Source organism: Maylandia zebra, linkage group LG10 (assembly GCF_041146795.1).
Source record: "Maylandia zebra isolate NMK-2024a linkage group LG10, Mzebra_GT3a, whole genome shotgun sequence".
In the NCBI taxonomy this organism is placed as follows: domain Eukaryota; kingdom Metazoa; phylum Chordata; class Actinopteri; order Cichliformes; family Cichlidae; genus Maylandia; species Maylandia zebra.
The window spans coordinates 32323486-32341498 of record NC_135176.1 but is presented as its reverse complement, the minus strand read 5'-3'; the positions used below and the strand labels follow the sequence as shown (position 1 = coordinate 32341498).

The 18013-nt window shown below is 39.8% G+C and overlaps 1 protein-coding gene and 2 non-coding genes across 3 annotated transcripts; 1 reads left to right on the top strand and 2 right to left on the bottom strand.

The window, feature by feature from the left end:
* Positions 1-389: 389 nt before the first annotated feature.
* LOC143420696 (complement C1q-like protein 2) lies at positions 390-5540 on the bottom strand. Its single transcript, XM_076888807.1, has 4 exons — positions 5481-5540; positions 2504-2575; positions 1602-1733; positions 390-1499 (listed from the first exon to the last, which is right to left on the bottom strand). Exons 2-4 carry the CDS (start codon positions 2538-2540, stop codon positions 1216-1218), a joined length of 453 nt encoding a protein of 150 aa, XP_076744922.1. The 5' UTR covers positions 2541-2575; positions 5481-5540; the 3' UTR covers positions 390-1215.
* A 10984-nt stretch (positions 5541-16524) lies between these two features.
* On the top strand, positions 16525-16597 carry trnav-aac (transfer RNA valine (anticodon AAC)). Its single transcript has one exon. It is a non-coding gene; the product is annotated as a tRNA-Val (tRNA).
* A 1307-nt stretch (positions 16598-17904) lies between these two features.
* On the bottom strand, positions 17905-17977 carry trnav-cac (transfer RNA valine (anticodon CAC)). The gene has a single exon. It is a non-coding gene; the product is annotated as a tRNA-Val (tRNA).
* Between the last annotated feature and the right edge of the window lie 36 nt (positions 17978-18013).

Below are 18013 nucleotides of genomic sequence, written 5' to 3'. Positions count from 1 at the left end.
GGCAGTCTAAATATAAAGCGTACTCTTTTTAATCATATTTCATGACATCCTCATGTTTGAGCAATGATCTATTAAATCTCCAGGTTTTACTTGTCGCAATGACCTTCTTACTTATTAGAATTACAGACGCAGGAGCATGATCACTGACAGCTGTTTTTGTTTTTGTAAAGATCAAAAATGTTCCAGACTAATTCAGACACATGTCGATGCAATGGTTGTCTAGTTATCTCTTTTTTTAACTACACTTTTTTTTTCTCACATCTGACATGACTCAAAGAAGACAATTGTTGTATTTGTTAGTTTTTAGTTTTGTTAGAATAAACATTAATGAAAACACAGATGTCACAGCAGTTCTTTAATCAGAGGATAAAAAGAATGAAGAAACACTAAATTTTAAAAAGAGAAGATAATTGAAAATAAACACATTTGTCACCATGTGCATTGTAGTCAAGATTCTGAATATGGAATATTTCAAATTTAAATTGTTGCTCTCCATTGCCATCTATTATTCCATACATCCATTCTCCTCTGCTTACACAGTTCAGGGTTGGTGGGGTGTCACCCTGGAAAGGTCGCCAGTGTGTCAGCTTTAATAAATTCAAGGCTTAGCATCACTGAGTATATTGATTCAATAAAATATCATCAAGCTCAACATCGGCTACACTGGAGCATATTTTAATGAATTTCAGTTTTATGTATATGCTGCCAATTCACAAAAACAATATCCTTCCTTTAAATCCAGAATCAAATTTAAAGTCCTGCTTCTCACATACAAGGTCTTAAATAATCAGGCCCCATCTTATCTTAATGACCTTGTAGTACCATATCACCCTGTTAGAGCACTTCGCTCTCGCTCTGCAGGCCTACTTGTTGTTCCTAGAGTATTTAAAAGCAGAATGGGAGGCAGAGCCTTCAGTTTTCAGGCCCCTCTTCTGTGGAACCAGCTTCCAGTTTGGATTCAGGAGACAGACACTATCTCTACTTTCAAGATTAGGCTTCAAACTTTCCTTTTTGCTAAAGCATATAGTTAGGGCTGGACCAGGTGACCCTGAATCCTCCCTTAGTTGTGCTGCAAGCACCTTCTGGCAACTATTGTTGGGATTTATTACAATATAAATGAAATTGAATTTAAAGTTTAATTCATTATTTAATTCAATTTATTTAAAAACTCTTTAGCTGTGATTTAAAACCAAAAAACGAGGAACCAGTTCCCTTTTACATGGCAAAAAGCATATGACCACTGAAAGTGGAGTAGTGATGCTGATCGTCATATATTTTATACTGTGACCACAGACGCATAAAGACCTGATCTCCAGCCTCTAAAATCAACGTCACGCCATTAGAAGAACTTCCAAAAGTAGACTCTTTTTGATCCCATGCTGTAACTACATGCATCCCATTCCTTACTAACACAGTACATAAACCATGTGACGCATCTCCAGGTCCAGCTACGTGAAACTCAAAGTGGTAGGCTCCTCTCACTGGTGCAGCAAAAATACCTGTGGGACATTTGATTTGGCAGGTTAGACAGAAAATGTTGGAACACCTGTAACCTCAGAACAACATGCACGGAGCAGGAAAGTGACTTTCAGTGTTATTACCGGTGTGTGGGCTGTAGGCATTTCCAACGTTTGTGAACACATTGTTGTAGATCAGAATAGTGTGTGAGTCAAAGGGTCCAATAGTTTGAGATTCTCCACTCTTTATAGAGGCAGAGAACGCCACCTGCCGGACTGGGAGAAAAAGAAATTCAATTCAATTTTATTTATATAGCGCCAAATCACAACAAAAGTCGCCTCAAGGCGCCCTCAAATGACCAAAGTTATTTTAAACTTATTGTTTTTGAGCCTCTTCAAAACAGAAATACCCACTTTTCAAGGGAAGATGTTTTACAATCAAACACAAACCAACAGTTAAAAACATGTGATTCTGCACCACCCAGTTTCTTAAATATTACATTCAACTAACGTCACATTTGACTGGTAATGTGCATTGAGTGCTGCAGCAGTCAAATCAAATCAAATCAAATTCAAATTTTATTTGTCACATACACAGTAAGATATGCAGTGAAATGCTTAGACAACTGCTCGTGACCTAAAGAAAAAAAAATATGAATAGGAAATAAATATGAAAATTAAAATGAAGGGTAAATTTAACTAGGAAATTTACCCTTCCAAAGTAAGAGAGAGAAGCCTTCTTTCTTTTTCTCTTGTTCATCGTTTGGAGAGTTGTCCTTTGTTTGTCTTTTTTTCAGTTGGGGCTAAGTAGGGAGCGTTAAAAATTTTGCATGCTGGTCTGGAATTGCTCACTGAACTTTGGACTGGATTCCAGAATACAAATATTTAGTGAACTGCGCAACGTACACTGTCCTGACTTCCAAACATTAAAGCTTTGGTGTAAGTACAGATGTGTTACACATGCTTTGCAGATAACCATGCTGTAAAAATGCACATCAATTTTAACAAATCTATGAACGAGAGCCAAAACCTTTTTTAAATAATACCTTGTAGCTGCTGCTTCAACTTTTCAGTCTCAGTCATCTTGCTCTCCAGCTCTCTCAGCTTTGCTTCATGGTCTGAAGAAAAGAAGAGAGTGACCAAGACTTGCTTTTAAATAACATTAAATGTTATTATTTAAATAAAATTTAAATAAAATAAAATGTTATTATTTAAATAAAATTTAAATAACAACAATGATAACATTTAAAACATATATATTGTCCTTTTTGTGAGTTTATTTCCTGTGCTTGTGTCATTGAGTTGCCATTAAATGCCTGGGAGAGTGCTATGATCACACCCTTGGTAACAGGAACAACATCTGCAAGTTTAGGTACTGTATTTATCAAAACGGGCTCTGACCTACGAGATACCAGTGACTGTGTTCGATGGAGTGAAGAAGAGAGTGAAAAACATTTGAAGCAGTGGCTTGGCATCCCTGCTAGCTTAACAGCAGCGAGAATCTAGATCAGATCAGGGCAGCTTCAGCTTTACTCCCATCTGTCTTGGAGGAGTTCAAGGCGGTTGAACACACACACACACACACACACACACACACACACACAAACTGTGTCCCAAAACGTCGGCTGCATCCTTCGGAGGACCCGGCCTTCGCGGCCTCCTTTGAAGACCGAGAAGGCTGGAAATGCGAGGCTGTGAAATGGGTTTACTTCCTGGGCTTAAGCCCGGGTTGTTTTGTCAGAAGCCCGGGGTCTTTTGGAGTGTAATTTTTTCATAGTTAGATGCCTGGCTGACAACTGTATAAAACAAAAAGTACACACAATATTCGAAGCACACAGTGAACACTGTGGGAATTTACAACTGTGCGTCATACCCTGATATTGGTATGATCCGAGCTCAGGCACTAAGCGACTGAGCGAGGGGGCGGGGCAGCTGCTGCCTGCGAGTGCGCTGTTGGAGAAGCACAGCCAGGCAGACAGAGGAGAGCTTAAGTTCCACCAGGTACCAAAGCAAATCATTCGTACAGTACAAATAATGTAAATATGACGGTGCATCACGAAAGATTGATATGAAACTGATCACTTGACCCATGTTACGTTACTTGCTCTTCAAGTGAATCAACAAACGGCGAAATGAAAAGCCGAACAACAAAGCTGTTTCTTTAGAGAGTCTCAGCTTACGTGTGTTTATTTCATATTTTCAGTTGTTTCCCTCCACGGCTAAACAAATCAGTAATGCACTGATATACAAGAATGGACATAAGGAGCTTCTTTCAAAGAAAAAACTCAGGTAGATGTTATTTTATATATTATGCTTTGTATGTTGTTCAGTATATTTCTATGCAAAACAAGAGGAACTTCAACACACAGCAGTATATTCACAGCTGAAACCAGATATTTACACTTTATGGAAAACACAAGAACATTTTTTTACTGTACAACATCAATTTAGAGTAAACTTGTTTTGTTTTGGATAAATAAATATTGAAATATCTTTTGAATGAGTTAAATGTCAGAATAAAGAGAGACAGAGAGAGAGAGAGGAACAGAGATGAACAAGAGCAGGTGAGACACACATGTTAGTCACATGGTTGTTTACCAAAAGTATCACCGTATCACAGGTCCTCATGTATCTCGTACCTCGTGTTTCTTTTTAGGTTTGTTATTTTTCAAATTCTATATTTATTAAGTTATGCAGCTTGTTTGCACAACAAGGCTAAATAATTATATAAACTTTTCTCAATCTAAATATTGTACTTTGGTAGAATTAAACAATAAGTGTAGTGCAGGTCTATGATGGTTTTTAGTGCTGCTATCATCTAGTTCTGATTCTGGTTCTGTCTTGGTTAAGTCCTCAGTAGTCCTGATTTTGAGCTGTTGTAGTCCTGTTTTAATTCTGGATCAGTTCTGGGTCTGGTTGAATCGGGGTTTAGTCCTCGTGTCTTGATACAGCCCGACTTTGTTCTGCCTCGCTGCTTAATTGAAAAACTAGTTTAAGGTGTCCAGCACATGTGATATATATTTTTCCCTATATGAAGTCATTCTTTTTTGAACAAAACTCAAAACAGAGCCAATTAATCTTTCAGTCATTTCTAACCCCCCCCCCCCCCCCCCTCCCCCAAACCATCCCACATGCATACTATCCTTTAGGGCTAAGCCCCGGGTGTATAAAATGTCGGGCTCCTCTGGTCTGTGCCTTTACTGTTTCCCTCTGAATGACACAACACTTAGCCATGTGCCATAGACTGTAGGTAAAAGATGGACATGCACATACTTGTTCATTCTGATTGGGGATATTGGCAGCTGAAAAACATTTAAAAATCACTCAGTCACGTCAAATCGGTACTGAATCAGTACTCAACATACTGAGTAATGGCAAAATGATGCCACCTTGTGGGCAGATTTATATCACACTGTTTAATCTTCACCCAGAAAGTGTCAAATTGCAAATTTTGAAGCCAACATGATAACTTTATCACACCAACACAGTGAGGGTCCAGCTTTTCAGATCCAATTAAAAATCAAATCACTCAAAAAGATCCTCTGGAAAAGAGTAGAATTCTTAGAGTTTCTTAAACAGGGTCATATAAACAGCATTAATCAGTACAATATAGCGAGACAACATAGCAAAAGTAAACAAGCAACGCGAAGCAAACCCTGGGGTGTAGAGCCTTAAAGCACAAACAGCAAAGACACACTAAAGGACAGACAGTAAAAAAGCAGCATGGGGTATATCTGACCCTCCTTTATATCGGATCAGTGACCCCTCCTCCTGCTGGGTGACTTTCCATCCTTTGTTCTTTGTTGGTCTTTGTTGTTTACCTGATAAGTTTTTTTCTCAATTCTACAAATGTCAATATTATCTCAATTATTGATGTAATATGTTTGTCAATACTATTCCCCAATCAGTTGTTAATTCTACTTGCACCTTGCTCTTTTCTTTTAATCTTACACTTACGAGCACCAGTCAGGTATGCTTGCTAGAAGTAGGCGACTGTCTATGCTAAGAAAGGGGTTTTCTCACCTTCTGGCAGCTGAGAAAACAGAATCCCAGGTGCATCCACCGCAGGCCAGGTTTGTTTACTGTATAGGCTATGAAAGGGCTGGACACAATGTGGGGCGGTACAGATGAACGTCCCAGTGCATGCTCTAGCAGTGCCAAGCTGAATTAACCCTATGTTTGGACTAGTCACCGTTGGCCTTAACACAATCAAAGGTTTGACCTAAAGATGTGGGTCTTATGATTTGAACATGTAGGTTAGATGCACATGATTCCATTAAAAAATATTATAATGTTCTAAATTTAACACTTATGTATTAAAGATAAGATAAGATAAGATAAGATAACCTTTATTAGTCCCACACGTGGGAAATTTGTTTTGTCACAGCAGGAAGTGGACAGTGCAAAAGTTATGAGGCAAAAATTAGAATACAATAAGAATAAATACAGTACACAGCTGTACAGAATAGAATAAAATAAAATACTATATACAGTAGAATAAAATAAAATAAATATACAATAAGATAAAAATAGAATACAAATACAAATACTATATACAACTGAGTAAAAATACAACGATGACAGAAAGGATTATTGCACTTAGTATTATTGCATATGTATGGATGTGTGTGCTTGATCAGTTAAAGTTAAACACTCCAATTATTCCTGTGATAAAAAAAATATTCTGTTTCATAAGAAAACACATAACCATGAATGTTGGTCATTCCTGTTTCTGACCTTCTGGATATTTCTGAAGTCACATTGATGTATGAAACTGTACCTTGATTCTCTCTCTGTAGGACAGTGATCCGCTCTGTCTGCACAGCCAATGAGGCGGTCAGCTCTCTCAGCGCACTCTCACTTTATTTCATCACACGTCTGGAGCGCTGACAGACTGATGGATTTTTCTCTTTCACAACCACAAATTAGTCAATTCTTATTAAGAAGAACAAAAAGTCAAAGATTCTTAGAAAAACTGAAATTAATGAATTTTTTTAAATTTAGGTTTTATCACGTCAAACTCCATGCTGCTGCAGAGTACTTTGTGCTAGAGGAAGGAGATCAGCTGACTATTGTTTTATCTGCTGAGCTGCACTGTTACAAAAATCATTGTAAAACAACGGTAATGTTCCGGCAGCTGGGCGCCAAAATACGACCGTGAAATAACAGAAAATAACTGTCCCATAAAAATACGGTTATTTCCAGTAATGAAAATAGAGTTTGTTGCGCTAATTTGACATGGGATTCTGCCTTTTCCAAGTGCTTTTAGACATTAAATTAGGAACATTTTTACGCGATCAAACAATGAAATTACCTATAAACAAGGTCACTGAATGTGGAAATATGAATCATAATACGTAAATGTACAGAAATATACAGTTAACCGTTGGTTTGAACAGTAATTGATTGCATGCCCTGGGACAGACTGACAGAGGCGAGGCTGCCACATCTGCCCCTTTGGCCATCACTAGCAGGCGGTAGGTGAAGAGTCCTGACCACGGACACAACGACGAAGAGCGTCCGAGCCGGGGCGCGAACCGGCAATCTTCTGATCACAAGGCGAGCTGCCAACTCTTGAGCCACGAACGACCTAACAAGCAATGATAATAATACTTATGTGATGAAACACAAGCTTATAGGGATCATGTTATATACTTTTCCATAGCATTACATTTGAATTCGATCTTTCAAATATCGGACAGATATTTGTGAGATCATGATACATTTGTGAATGTATTTTAACAATCTAAATATGCATATGCACAGACAGATACATTTAATAATCATGACAATTATGTTGTATTACATTACAGTGATTTAACGTTAATTTACATTCAAAATGTGAAGTCAAAGTCTATTTACGTAACTTTAATGATATTCTACAAGAACAGAACATTACTGTAAAATACCTTCATATTAGGGTTTTTTCCTACGGTCGCAGCGTTACCCGCGACCTTGTTGTTAGTTCACATTCATTGGCCGATGCTCAGCGTCATGTTATTTATATTAATTGCAATTCCTACCTCTACATTTCTTTTTCAAAATATATAATTAGCACAGCGTGTCCGTGCAATGTTTGACACTGTGTCATGCAGAGAAATCTTAACAAAGAAGCTCACAGAGAGAGATTGAGCTTGTTATTTAACCCCAAGCTGGTAGGGGGGAGCTCCTTATTAAAACACTTGCCGTGCTACTATGTGCCTCAAGGTTCAACAACAGCACAACAGAAGTCACTCATGGTACAGCACTCTCTCTACAAAACAACAACTGTCAGTGACGCTGCACCACGGCGTAAACACAACATTCAAGATAACAGTTAAAAGTAACGTAACCATAAACAATAAAACAAGAACATCTAAACAGCAGCACATGTCCCAAGGCATGATGGGAGACATTTCTGAATGTATTTTTACGATCTAAATATGCATATGTACAACAAAATATATTTAACAAACAAGTAAATTGTGTTTTATTACATTTACAGTGATGTTATGTTATTTTACATTTGACGTGTCAGATCACAGTCTACTTATGTAAATGTAATGATGTTCTAGAAAACCAGTACACATCTGTAAACTACACAGTAAAATACTTTGACATTACTATTTTTTGGAACAGTGTGGGTATATTCTCCCAGAAGAACTGTTTCAAATAAATATAAATTCAGTGCAGCAGCTTCATATAAGCAGCTTCTATATACACAATACTTCTATATACACCTTTAAACTCAAGAGTTTAAAGGTGTATATAGAAGGGTTAGTGTACCTTTGCTCTAACCCAGGGCAAAGGGGATTTGATTCAGTTTCATCGGTTTCATACCAGGTCAGTTATGTAAGTCCCAGTATGTGTGGTATTCAGGGATAGCGTTACAAGTAACGGCGTTACTAACGGCCGTTACTTGTAGTTGCACGGAAGTAGCTGTAAGTAATCTAGACGCTACGGCTTTAAGCAGCTGCGCTCCCACGGACGGTGATCACGATCACTTTCTGGCACAACACCTGGATCTCAGGGGGCAAAACAATCACATGAGTGCTGCTGTTTGACTGAGGAAGAATAAAGTAGTCGTGATAAGACAATCACATGACCACTTAAAGACAAAGCAACAAGGTGACATATACCAGTTTATAAACTGTGTTGATCGGCCAGTAAAACCAGAGTCATGATAAACAATATATACGCAGCATTTATTCCTCAATAGTTTCGTCACGTTTACTGTCTAAGGACAGCGCAGCGAGCACGCTCTGCTTATGAGCAAACAAAAAACATAAGCGCACTCTCTCTCTCTCTCATGAAACTTGTGCATATGGTTTTAAAATTGACAATTTATATTTGCATTTAAAGTTATGAAATATGATCATTAAACATGTTTGTGGTTGTTACAGTAAAAAATATCACTTTTTCTGAGCTCACTCTCCCTCTTCACCGATCAAATCTCGCTGTGGTAGCAGCTTTAAACTATGTGAGTGAAGTTGGCCCCCCACCTTCTTCAAATCCAACTGCCAGAGTAGTACAGCAACAACAACTTGTCCCTGAATGTGGAGAAGACCAACAGTGACTCTACTTCCTCTGCAAACTGAGAAGCACAAGAGATTCAACCCCCATTATGAGCACCTTTTACAGAGGCACAGTTGAGAGTATCCTCACCAGCTGCATCACTGTGTGGTATGACTCCTGCACTGGGTTCTGCAGGAAAAAATGACAACAGGTAGTGAGAGCAGCCGAGAGCATTGTGGGGACCTCTCTTGCCTCCCTCCCCAGGAGATCTACTGCACCTGCCTATCTGGAAGGTCCTCTCCATTACAGGTGACTCCACTCATCCCTTCAACAGCGTCTTCAGTTTGCTGCCATCAGGAAGGATACTGAAGAGCCTCCGGGCCAGAACCAGCAGACTGAGAGACAGCTTCGTCCATCGGGCTGTCAGGATGCTGACCATCTCTGGATCGAGAAGGGGGGCCCAAGGGTACATCTTTTGCCATCTTACAATGCTGTGATTGTAGCCATTCCCCACTTTCTGTGAATGGTACTCATGGCCATTGATCAGTAGGCTTTGATTAGTTGTCATTGATCAATGGTCATAAGAATTTGCATACTAACAATCATGGAACTAACCTCCCAGCACATTGTTCATTCAGTGGCGCTAGTTTCCTTCACTATGCAAATGTACTGTTTATAAGGTTGGAGAAACCTGCAGTCAGCTGAGACTGAAGAAGTCACTTGGATGAGTGACGAAACGTTTCTCCAACTGAAAATATCCAGATGAACAGAATCAACCTTTTGGGATTTACTTACCTGGATGATTAAGCACGCATCAAGACGTTATTTTATTAAAAATTTTAAAATGTTAGCAGCACAAACAAAAAATTTTGCAGTACAAACCAGCACAAACGTAGCACAAACGTTTGACATCAATTTTGTTTGATTTGGGTAATGTGGGGGGGCTGGTTGACCTCTGATGACCTCTAGAAATTTTTATTAATATCTTTAAAATGATAGCAGCACAAACAAAAATTTCTGCAGCACAAACCAGCACAAACGTTTGATACCACTTTTGTTGGATTTGAAGAAGGTGGGGGGCCAACTTCACTCACATCTTTAAACTCGGTCTGACCCAGGCTGATAGAGGGGGCACAGTCTGGATTGCATTCCAGCATTGTGTAGGCTGTTTTTCTATAAAACACATCAAAAAAAATTGGCAAACATTAGCCTGCAAAGCCACAGTGAATAAAGCAGCATAGCGCAACGAATTCAATTCAAATCAATATAAGACTTATTTTTAACCTACATCAACAATTATGTTATGATAAATTACGTAATAACTACAACAGCAGACTGACCTTTGTGGAAATGCTTGGAGCAGACTATGATGTTAGCTGAAGTGTTCTGGGACGTTATATTTGGTCTTTGAATGGCTGCAATCCAGCTTTGTTACTTCGGAAACATGGCTCGAACAATTTCTCTTCAACGACGTAATCCGATAACAACCGATCTCTTTACCCGTCGGCTTCTCGTGGCTGTCATGCGACCGGCTACTGCAGTTAATAATACAACGGCTTCTTGACATTTTTGTGTTTCTTTTTTATCACTGTGTGACTGTTTTCATGTGAAAGCCTGCGTGCGCTAGTACTGCTTGCCTCTCGTTCCCAGAATCCTTTGCTGTTTTGCCCCTGAATGATGTCACATTTTCAATCTCTATAACATAGCTCACATTAACAGTGCAGTGGATCCTGCTTGTGCCGTGATATTCAGGACTGCAAACCGAGCAGCATCACTGACTTTCAGCTTGTTGTGTTTGTGGATATATGACTGACGTTAATTATCCATAAAACATCACATTCTCTGTAAGATTAAAGTCAACTATTGAACGGCGTATATTTTAAAGTAAAAGCTTTAAAACCAAGTACAAACATCGCTAATGTCACATAACTTTGCCGACATGTGACCAACAGTAATGCTTTAATGTTCTTCGTTATTAAACATTCGCACATAAATAAGTGACATAATATTCAGTACTTTCAAAAGTTTACTCTTTGGCCGCCCTGCTTCAGGCATCCGTCGTTTTTTCCCAACAAAAACATCCACACCCACCGCCGCGCTATGAATTGTGAGATATATGGGACCACAAAGTGTACACCAGACCCAGCCTTCAAATTTGGGGAAAGGAGCTCTTACATGGCTATGATGTTCCACAGTTCCAGTTTGAGTGGTTCATTCGTATAGTATTCTGTTGCAGCTGCTAGAGAACGGCATCTTCACTTTTGTAAAAAATGAGCTGAAGAAGAGTCCAGGTGAGCCAGAATGCTCAGAGGGTCTGAGTGAGGATGGTTTGCAGGGTGAGGACGAAGAGCAGAGGAGCAACAGACAGTCATTTCTGAAGATCGCAGTGCAGTTCCTGAGGAGAATGAAGCAGGAGGAGCTGGGTGACCATCTGCAGTACAGTAAGACTATTTCTTGAAACACTTTCTAATGTCTCAAGATATGGACCAACATAATTAAAACACTCTTTCTTTTAAGAAAGACCACAAACACAGTCACCCTGTGTGTATTATTAAAACACTTGATACTCTTTGCTTTTATATTTTTTTTCTTTTTCGAAACTTCTGCAGCAGTTTGGAATAGCAAACTTAAATCTAGGCTGAAGAAGACATTCCAGCATTTGTTTGAGGGGATTGCTAAAGCAGGAAATCCAGCCCGTCTGAATCAGATGTACACAGATCTCAACATCACACAGGGAGAGACATCAAAGGTCAATGATGAACAAGAGGTCAGACACATTGAAACAGCATCCAGGAAACCAGACAGACCAGAAACAACAATCATACAAGAAGACATCTCTAAAGGCTCACCTGGAAGAGATAAACCAGTCAGAATAGGGATGGCATTGGGAAAACAGTGCTAACACAGAGATCAGGGGGTTCACTGACACCCAGAAGGAGGACTACATCAGGAAGAGATTCAGAGATGAAGAGCAGGCCAGCAGAGCTTTTCTCCCACATTAGGATGTCACGAAGCCTCCACATCATGTGCCACATCTCACTGTTCTGCAGCAGTTCTGGGGGATGTATTAAATACTATAGAGAGGGGACAGCTGCCAAAGGCACTGACTGAAATATACATTTACTTCCTCATGGCTCAGGCCAAAGTGATGAAGGTAAAGCACGATAGAGAAGCTGAGGCAGATTCACATTGGAGTCCAGAGAGCAGGAAAACTGGCTTTTGGGCAGCTGCAGAAAGGCAACTTGATCTCCTATGAACCAGATATTCATAGAGGTGTGCTATAAGTACCAGTCCATTTACAAAGGTCTGTTTATTTATGTTGCTTGATGTGTTTGCAGGCTGATTACCGAGGAAGGATGTGCTTCTCTGGCATCAGCTCTGAATTTTAACCCTTCCCATCTGCTGGAGCTGGACCTTAGCTTGGTCCAGTAGACTCAGGAGTGGAACTGCTCTAGGCTGGACTGAAGGATCCACACTGGAGACTGGACAGACTCAGGTACAGGTATATATTTCTGTTTTATTTTAATAATCTATTGGTTCTGTTTCTGCTTTGGCTCTCGGAGGAGGCAGATGCATCTTTCACCCCCTCCTTCCCTGCTTGCTGCTTGTCCTTCTCTAGTCTCATCTAACTGTAACCCTGAGAGAGCCTCTCATTCTCACTCTTGTTATCTAAAACCTAAAGAAGAAGAACTGGATTTGATCAACTGGTCCCTTAATGCAATTGAAACTCTCTTCTCGACGAGAAGCCTGGGTTTGGGAGAGGCCGAGTGTCTTGGAGGGACATTCCCTGCTGGATACACGATGGACGGGTGGCAGAAGTGGCACCTCGCGTGCCTAGCGGGACTGTCTATGAAGGACATTGAAGACATCTACCTATTTGGAACCATGATAATGGGCCTCTTGCTGATCGGAGCTGGCTTGGCCCTGGCTTATCGGAAAGTGAAGAAAGTGGTGAATGCTGTTTAAAACCCCACAAGGCCTGTCGTTAATATCGAAAATGTGGGAAGAGCTGCGAGTACTCAGACTGTTCTTACTGAACGCAATATGGGAAAGATCTTGGAGGAACTCACGGCTTTGAAACGGGAGATACACCTGGAGACCAGTGATGGACACGCCAGCTGGAAGCTTGAAGGCCGAGGCTGATAACACTTGAAGGTTGGCGCCGACGAGAACAACAACAATTCTTCCCAGACATACGAGAACGAGAAAGAACTGTCTCTCCTGCCCATTTCCTCAAGGCCACCTGCGTAGGCTGCGGACTGTTGTTCTCTGCCTAACAGGCTAAATGTCAGGGCTCGGTGTGCGGGCAGGTGGAGATGTGGATCCAAGTGCAGGTAGTGATGGGACGTTCTGTATCGAGGCTTCGGAGCTTGTGTCGAGTAATTGAGGGAGCGTTTCCGCGATGCGCGTATCGAGGCTTGCTTCATTTATGGGAGGAGCTGAAAATGATGACGTCCGAAGCCTCGCTGCCCGGCTGTACCACGTGACTGGTTCATGAAGTGGTTCGAACTTTGCCGCGAGATATGACAGCGATATAAACCCTCAGACTTCATTCAAAAATGTGGGTGTTTGATGGAGAGTTGCGGTTAGTGAGAGTTTGGAGACAGTTTGGAGGTTTATAAGAGAAAGTCAGGAGAGAATGGAGCCAGCTAAGAAGAGGAGGATGTCCTCCCCTGTGTGGGAACATTTTGATCTTATTCCTCCCAACAAGGTATGTAAATTTCTACAGAAGATGTATTTTCATAATACTGATGGTGCAATACAATTTATGTTACGCGGCTTTACTTTTGTACAAGGTGAAGTGTTTGCTATGTGCCAGGGAGCTGGGATATAACAACAACACCTCATCCATGTTTAGGCACTACAGAGCTTTGCATGAGAATAAGGGGGACACCGATTGTGGAGCAAGACCAGGTGAGCCATCAAATGCAATGATAATATAGCATGCTGTAATGTTACTAAATGATATAACAATATTATACAACTGTTATAAGTTACGTGTGTGATATTTATATTTGTGCTTTGTCTTTATTGTCTTTCCTCAGGAGAACAATCTCCAATAGATGAATAGATGGTTACCATGGTGATTGAGGACTCACAGCCATTTAGCATTGTGGAGGACAAAGGATTCAAAAGATTTGTTAAATCATTAAATCCTAGCTATGTTCTCCCCACTAAAAAGGTCATAAAAGCAGTGAAATGTAGTTTTTACAGAATAAAATGTGAACAGGCAGGAGTGTAGCTGTCCATACCTTAATGTTACAAAAGCACCACCACTGTCCACACCCCAACCACACCTCACCTCACAGTAAATGATCATTTCCATTTTAAGCATTTCCAAATGATCATTTTCCATACTGCCAGTATAAATATACAAAGTATACTGCCATCAATACAAAATGCATGTTTTACACACTCCTTTTGTTGTTGACATTTACAGGCTGTGTGCAAAATGCCACACTCTTCAAATTCATGCCAGCTATTATTTTTATGTCCAGTAGGTGTCCTACTAGAGCAAATGAAGCTTCAAGAAGCTTTGTGCTGGGGTGAACCAATTGGATGAAAAGCTTCAGTGCTTCATGAAGCTTCATCTGCCCATCACTACTGAAAACCACAGCTTTATTGCTGGCACCAACAAAACAGAAACCAAAACATGACAACACTAACTGGAACACACAGGCAGGGTCTGAGGGTACGACGCGACACCGAGCATGGGAAAACACAGGGCTTAAATACACAGGGTAGTAATGAGGGAATGGGCCACAGAAGGGAGACACAGCTGGGGGAGATCAGGGCTAACGAGACGGGGGAGCTAAGCTGCACACACTAACATAAGACAAAGACTTTCACAACAAGAAACAAGAATTACTAAACCAGATGCAGACATGACACTGAGAGACGGACTAGACACTGAACAGAAACTGCAATACACATGAGAACCCAAAACCTAAGAACTGATCCCTCACCAAGAATAACAGAAACAGATCCATAATGATAATAAACAAAGCACCAGAACATCAGAAAACAATCCATAATGCAAAAATAAACCAAAACATAATAAACTCAAAATACCGGGTCCAACGGACCCAGAACCGTGACACTAAAGGACACTTTCTCAGGCTAAACAGGACACAGATCCTGACTCATGCATCTGTTGAGGAAATCTGTTGAGAAATTCATGTCAGCGATCACAGATGTTTTTTAATATATTTTTTTATGATGTTCTTACACTCCTTGAAATTTGTTAAATTTAAGCAGACTTGTCCTTTACTTTATGTGGAATATTAGAGTAGACATCTATGAAACTTGGACCAGACGTGGAATGTGTTGAAAGTTAGACGTCAACTACTAAGGATGATTTTTTAAAAAAATTTGAATATGATGCAACCAGGCTGTCCCAGTGCAATGTGTGCGCGTGCGCAGTCACACATGCAGACTTGCCGTGCACACTCACACACCGCATTGAGACAGCCTGGTTGCTGTTATTCAAAAGAGTTAGTGGTTTATATAATTGCAAAGTGTAATTCATTGCAGTTAACTTTTATTTGTTTAATCGCTTACACAAGTTTTGAGGTGTGGAATAAACTGCAATGGAGTTTGAAAACAAAAAATGTGTGTGCGTGGTTGAAGGATGTGTTGGGGGAAGGTCTTTTAAAACAAAGGTGTGTTTATAGTGTTTTATATTTAATATTCACACTCGGGAGAACAGCTCAGAGATCAGGATCTTGCCCTGGACATGTGACTACAGTCCTTGTGTTTCTGTTTGTTACTTTAAAGTGATCCCTCGGGTATTAAGCAGTTTTCCTTGTTAATAACTGTTTGTCATCAGTGATTTGGAGCTTCATTTTTCTCACTGAATGCATGCTTGCAGTTAAAATTGTATTCTTATCACCTTGTTGCCCTTCTTTGATATTTTTTAATTAGATTATCTACAAAATAGTTAAATAAGGAGGGATCATGTGGAAAAACTGCCCATGATTTATTAAAATACAGAAATAAATTAAACCATCTAGCAATTAACTCAGATGACCCATTATAGAAGAAACAATCCCAGCCATCGAAGCAGTTAGGAGAGGACCCTGCAGAGTCTCGATGAAGATGGAGGCTTGGAGCTCATCACCCTGGTCATTCCACACACCAGAGTGGGGAGGTGGGTTGCATGGCTGAGTGTCTGAAAGACAGAAGACCAGTGAGATGTAAAGCATGCAGTAAAGGCTGATTATCTTGGAGAAGGCAGAAAATGATTGGACCATAGAAATGATCTCAGCACTTGTTTGAGTAGTTTTTTTACCAGCAGCTAAACATTTAATTTGGGTATCCAAATTTAAATGATGGTGTGAATTTTAAAAATAGCACCAATAAATAAATAAAAATGCATATTACGAGTTTACAGGAGTTAGTGGGTATTATAGAATATAATAAACATTAAGCTGCCTTTGAAAACGTTGAGTATGCTTATATGCACTGAGTTTTTGTGAAAACAATGTTGATACATTTCGGTTTGGCAGCCCGCGAGAGCCACAAAGTGTGGAAACAGCGCCATAATTTTCCATTAGGTCGTTCAGCATCAGGCGTTTCCGTAGTGTAGTGGTTATCACGTTCGCCTAACACGCGAAAGGTCCCCGGTTCGAAACCGGGCGGAAACACTTATTGCTAGAAGACGCGTTTTTTATAAAACACTGTATTATGTGATGTGTGAAAAGGCTATATTTATAAAATGACGACAAAATGATGATATCTCAATAAAATAATATATTTATTTAATATGTAGTGACAGGTTATGTATAATACAATTATGTATTATGTCATCTTGACATGTCGAGATGACATTAAACTTTTTAAATATGCATGAAAAGAAAACAGAGGTGTCGGTCTACGTGAGTCCACGTCTGTGGATTTGTTACCCTTGGAAGTGTGTTTTTTTAAACCTGTTGTTACTGACATCGATTTTAAGTTTGACAGACAAATTAGAGCAGTGGTGAAGTTCGGTTTTTATCATTTAAGGTGACTGGCAAGAGCGAAGTTGGTTCTTTCTAGGCAGCGCCTCGAAACAGCGATCTATGCTTTAATTTCTTCCCATCTGCTGTAACTGTACACTGCTATGGTTATATGCTCTCGTAAAAGAGAGCAACCCTGTCCTGGCCTCCCTGCACTGGCTGTCTGTGCCTTTTAGAGTTAATTTTAAAATTCTTATGTTTGTTTTTAAATGTTTTAACAATCTTGCTCCGCCTTACCTCTCTGAGCTTCGTCGTGCCTACACACCCTGTCGGTCTCTTAGGTCAGCTGACCATCTTCTTCTGGAAGTAATGAGATCCAGGAGGAAGCTCAGAGGCCATGGGGCCTTTACTATCGTCGCTCCTAAATTATGGATTAACTTGTCCTTCCACGTTAGAGAGGCCTCTTCACTGTTTTAAAACGCATCTTAAAACCTATTTTTATTCTTTGGCTATTGGCCTCACTGAGACTTACTTTATCTTGTAATTAAATTAATTATTAACTAACAAATTAAATATGTTACTTTTATTTATTTTTTTCTTTTATTTATATCATATGTAATTTTATTATTTAGTTCCAATGTACAGCACTTTGTGTCAGCTGTGGTTGTTTTACAGTGCTTCATAAATAAAGATGATGATGATGATGAAAGGTCATAGGAAGACCAATGTGAAACTGTATAACCTTATTTATTAAATACTACCTCGCTGCTTATGTACTAAACCTTTCAACGTTGTTAGTACCGGTGTAATATATTTGTGGCCACACGCGTGTTTGTGGGGGCGCTGTTTCTTGCTGTGTGATCAAAATTAAAGTAATTCGTGGACATCACACTGATGTTTTTTTCTTGTGAAACATGTCGGTACATCCTATTTAGTTTTTTATAACCTACATATGTATGATATTTTTGAATATGAGGAAAAAATCTAGAATAAAAAAGAAAAACAATAAAAAAAGATGTTTCCGCCCGGTTTCGAACCGGGGACCTTTCGCGTGTGAGGCGAACGTGATAACCACTACACTACGGAAACTGCTAGTGTAAGCTGGCGACGTAGCCAAAAATATGT

Excerpts from the sequence above, each read along its gene's own strand:
- LOC143420696 (XM_076888807.1), bottom strand. The coding sequence starts at position 2,540 with ATGACTGAGACTGAAAAGTTGAAGCAGCAGCTACAAG. Across the intron at positions 1,734-2,503 it reads GTTGAAGCAGCAGCTACAAG|TCCGGCAGGTGGCGTTCTCT; the intron begins GTATTATTTAAA and ends TTTTTCTCCCAG. Across the intron at positions 1,500-1,601 it reads TGCCTACAGCCCACACACCG|GTATTTTTGCTGCACCAGTG; the intron begins GTAATAACACTG and ends AATGTCCCACAG.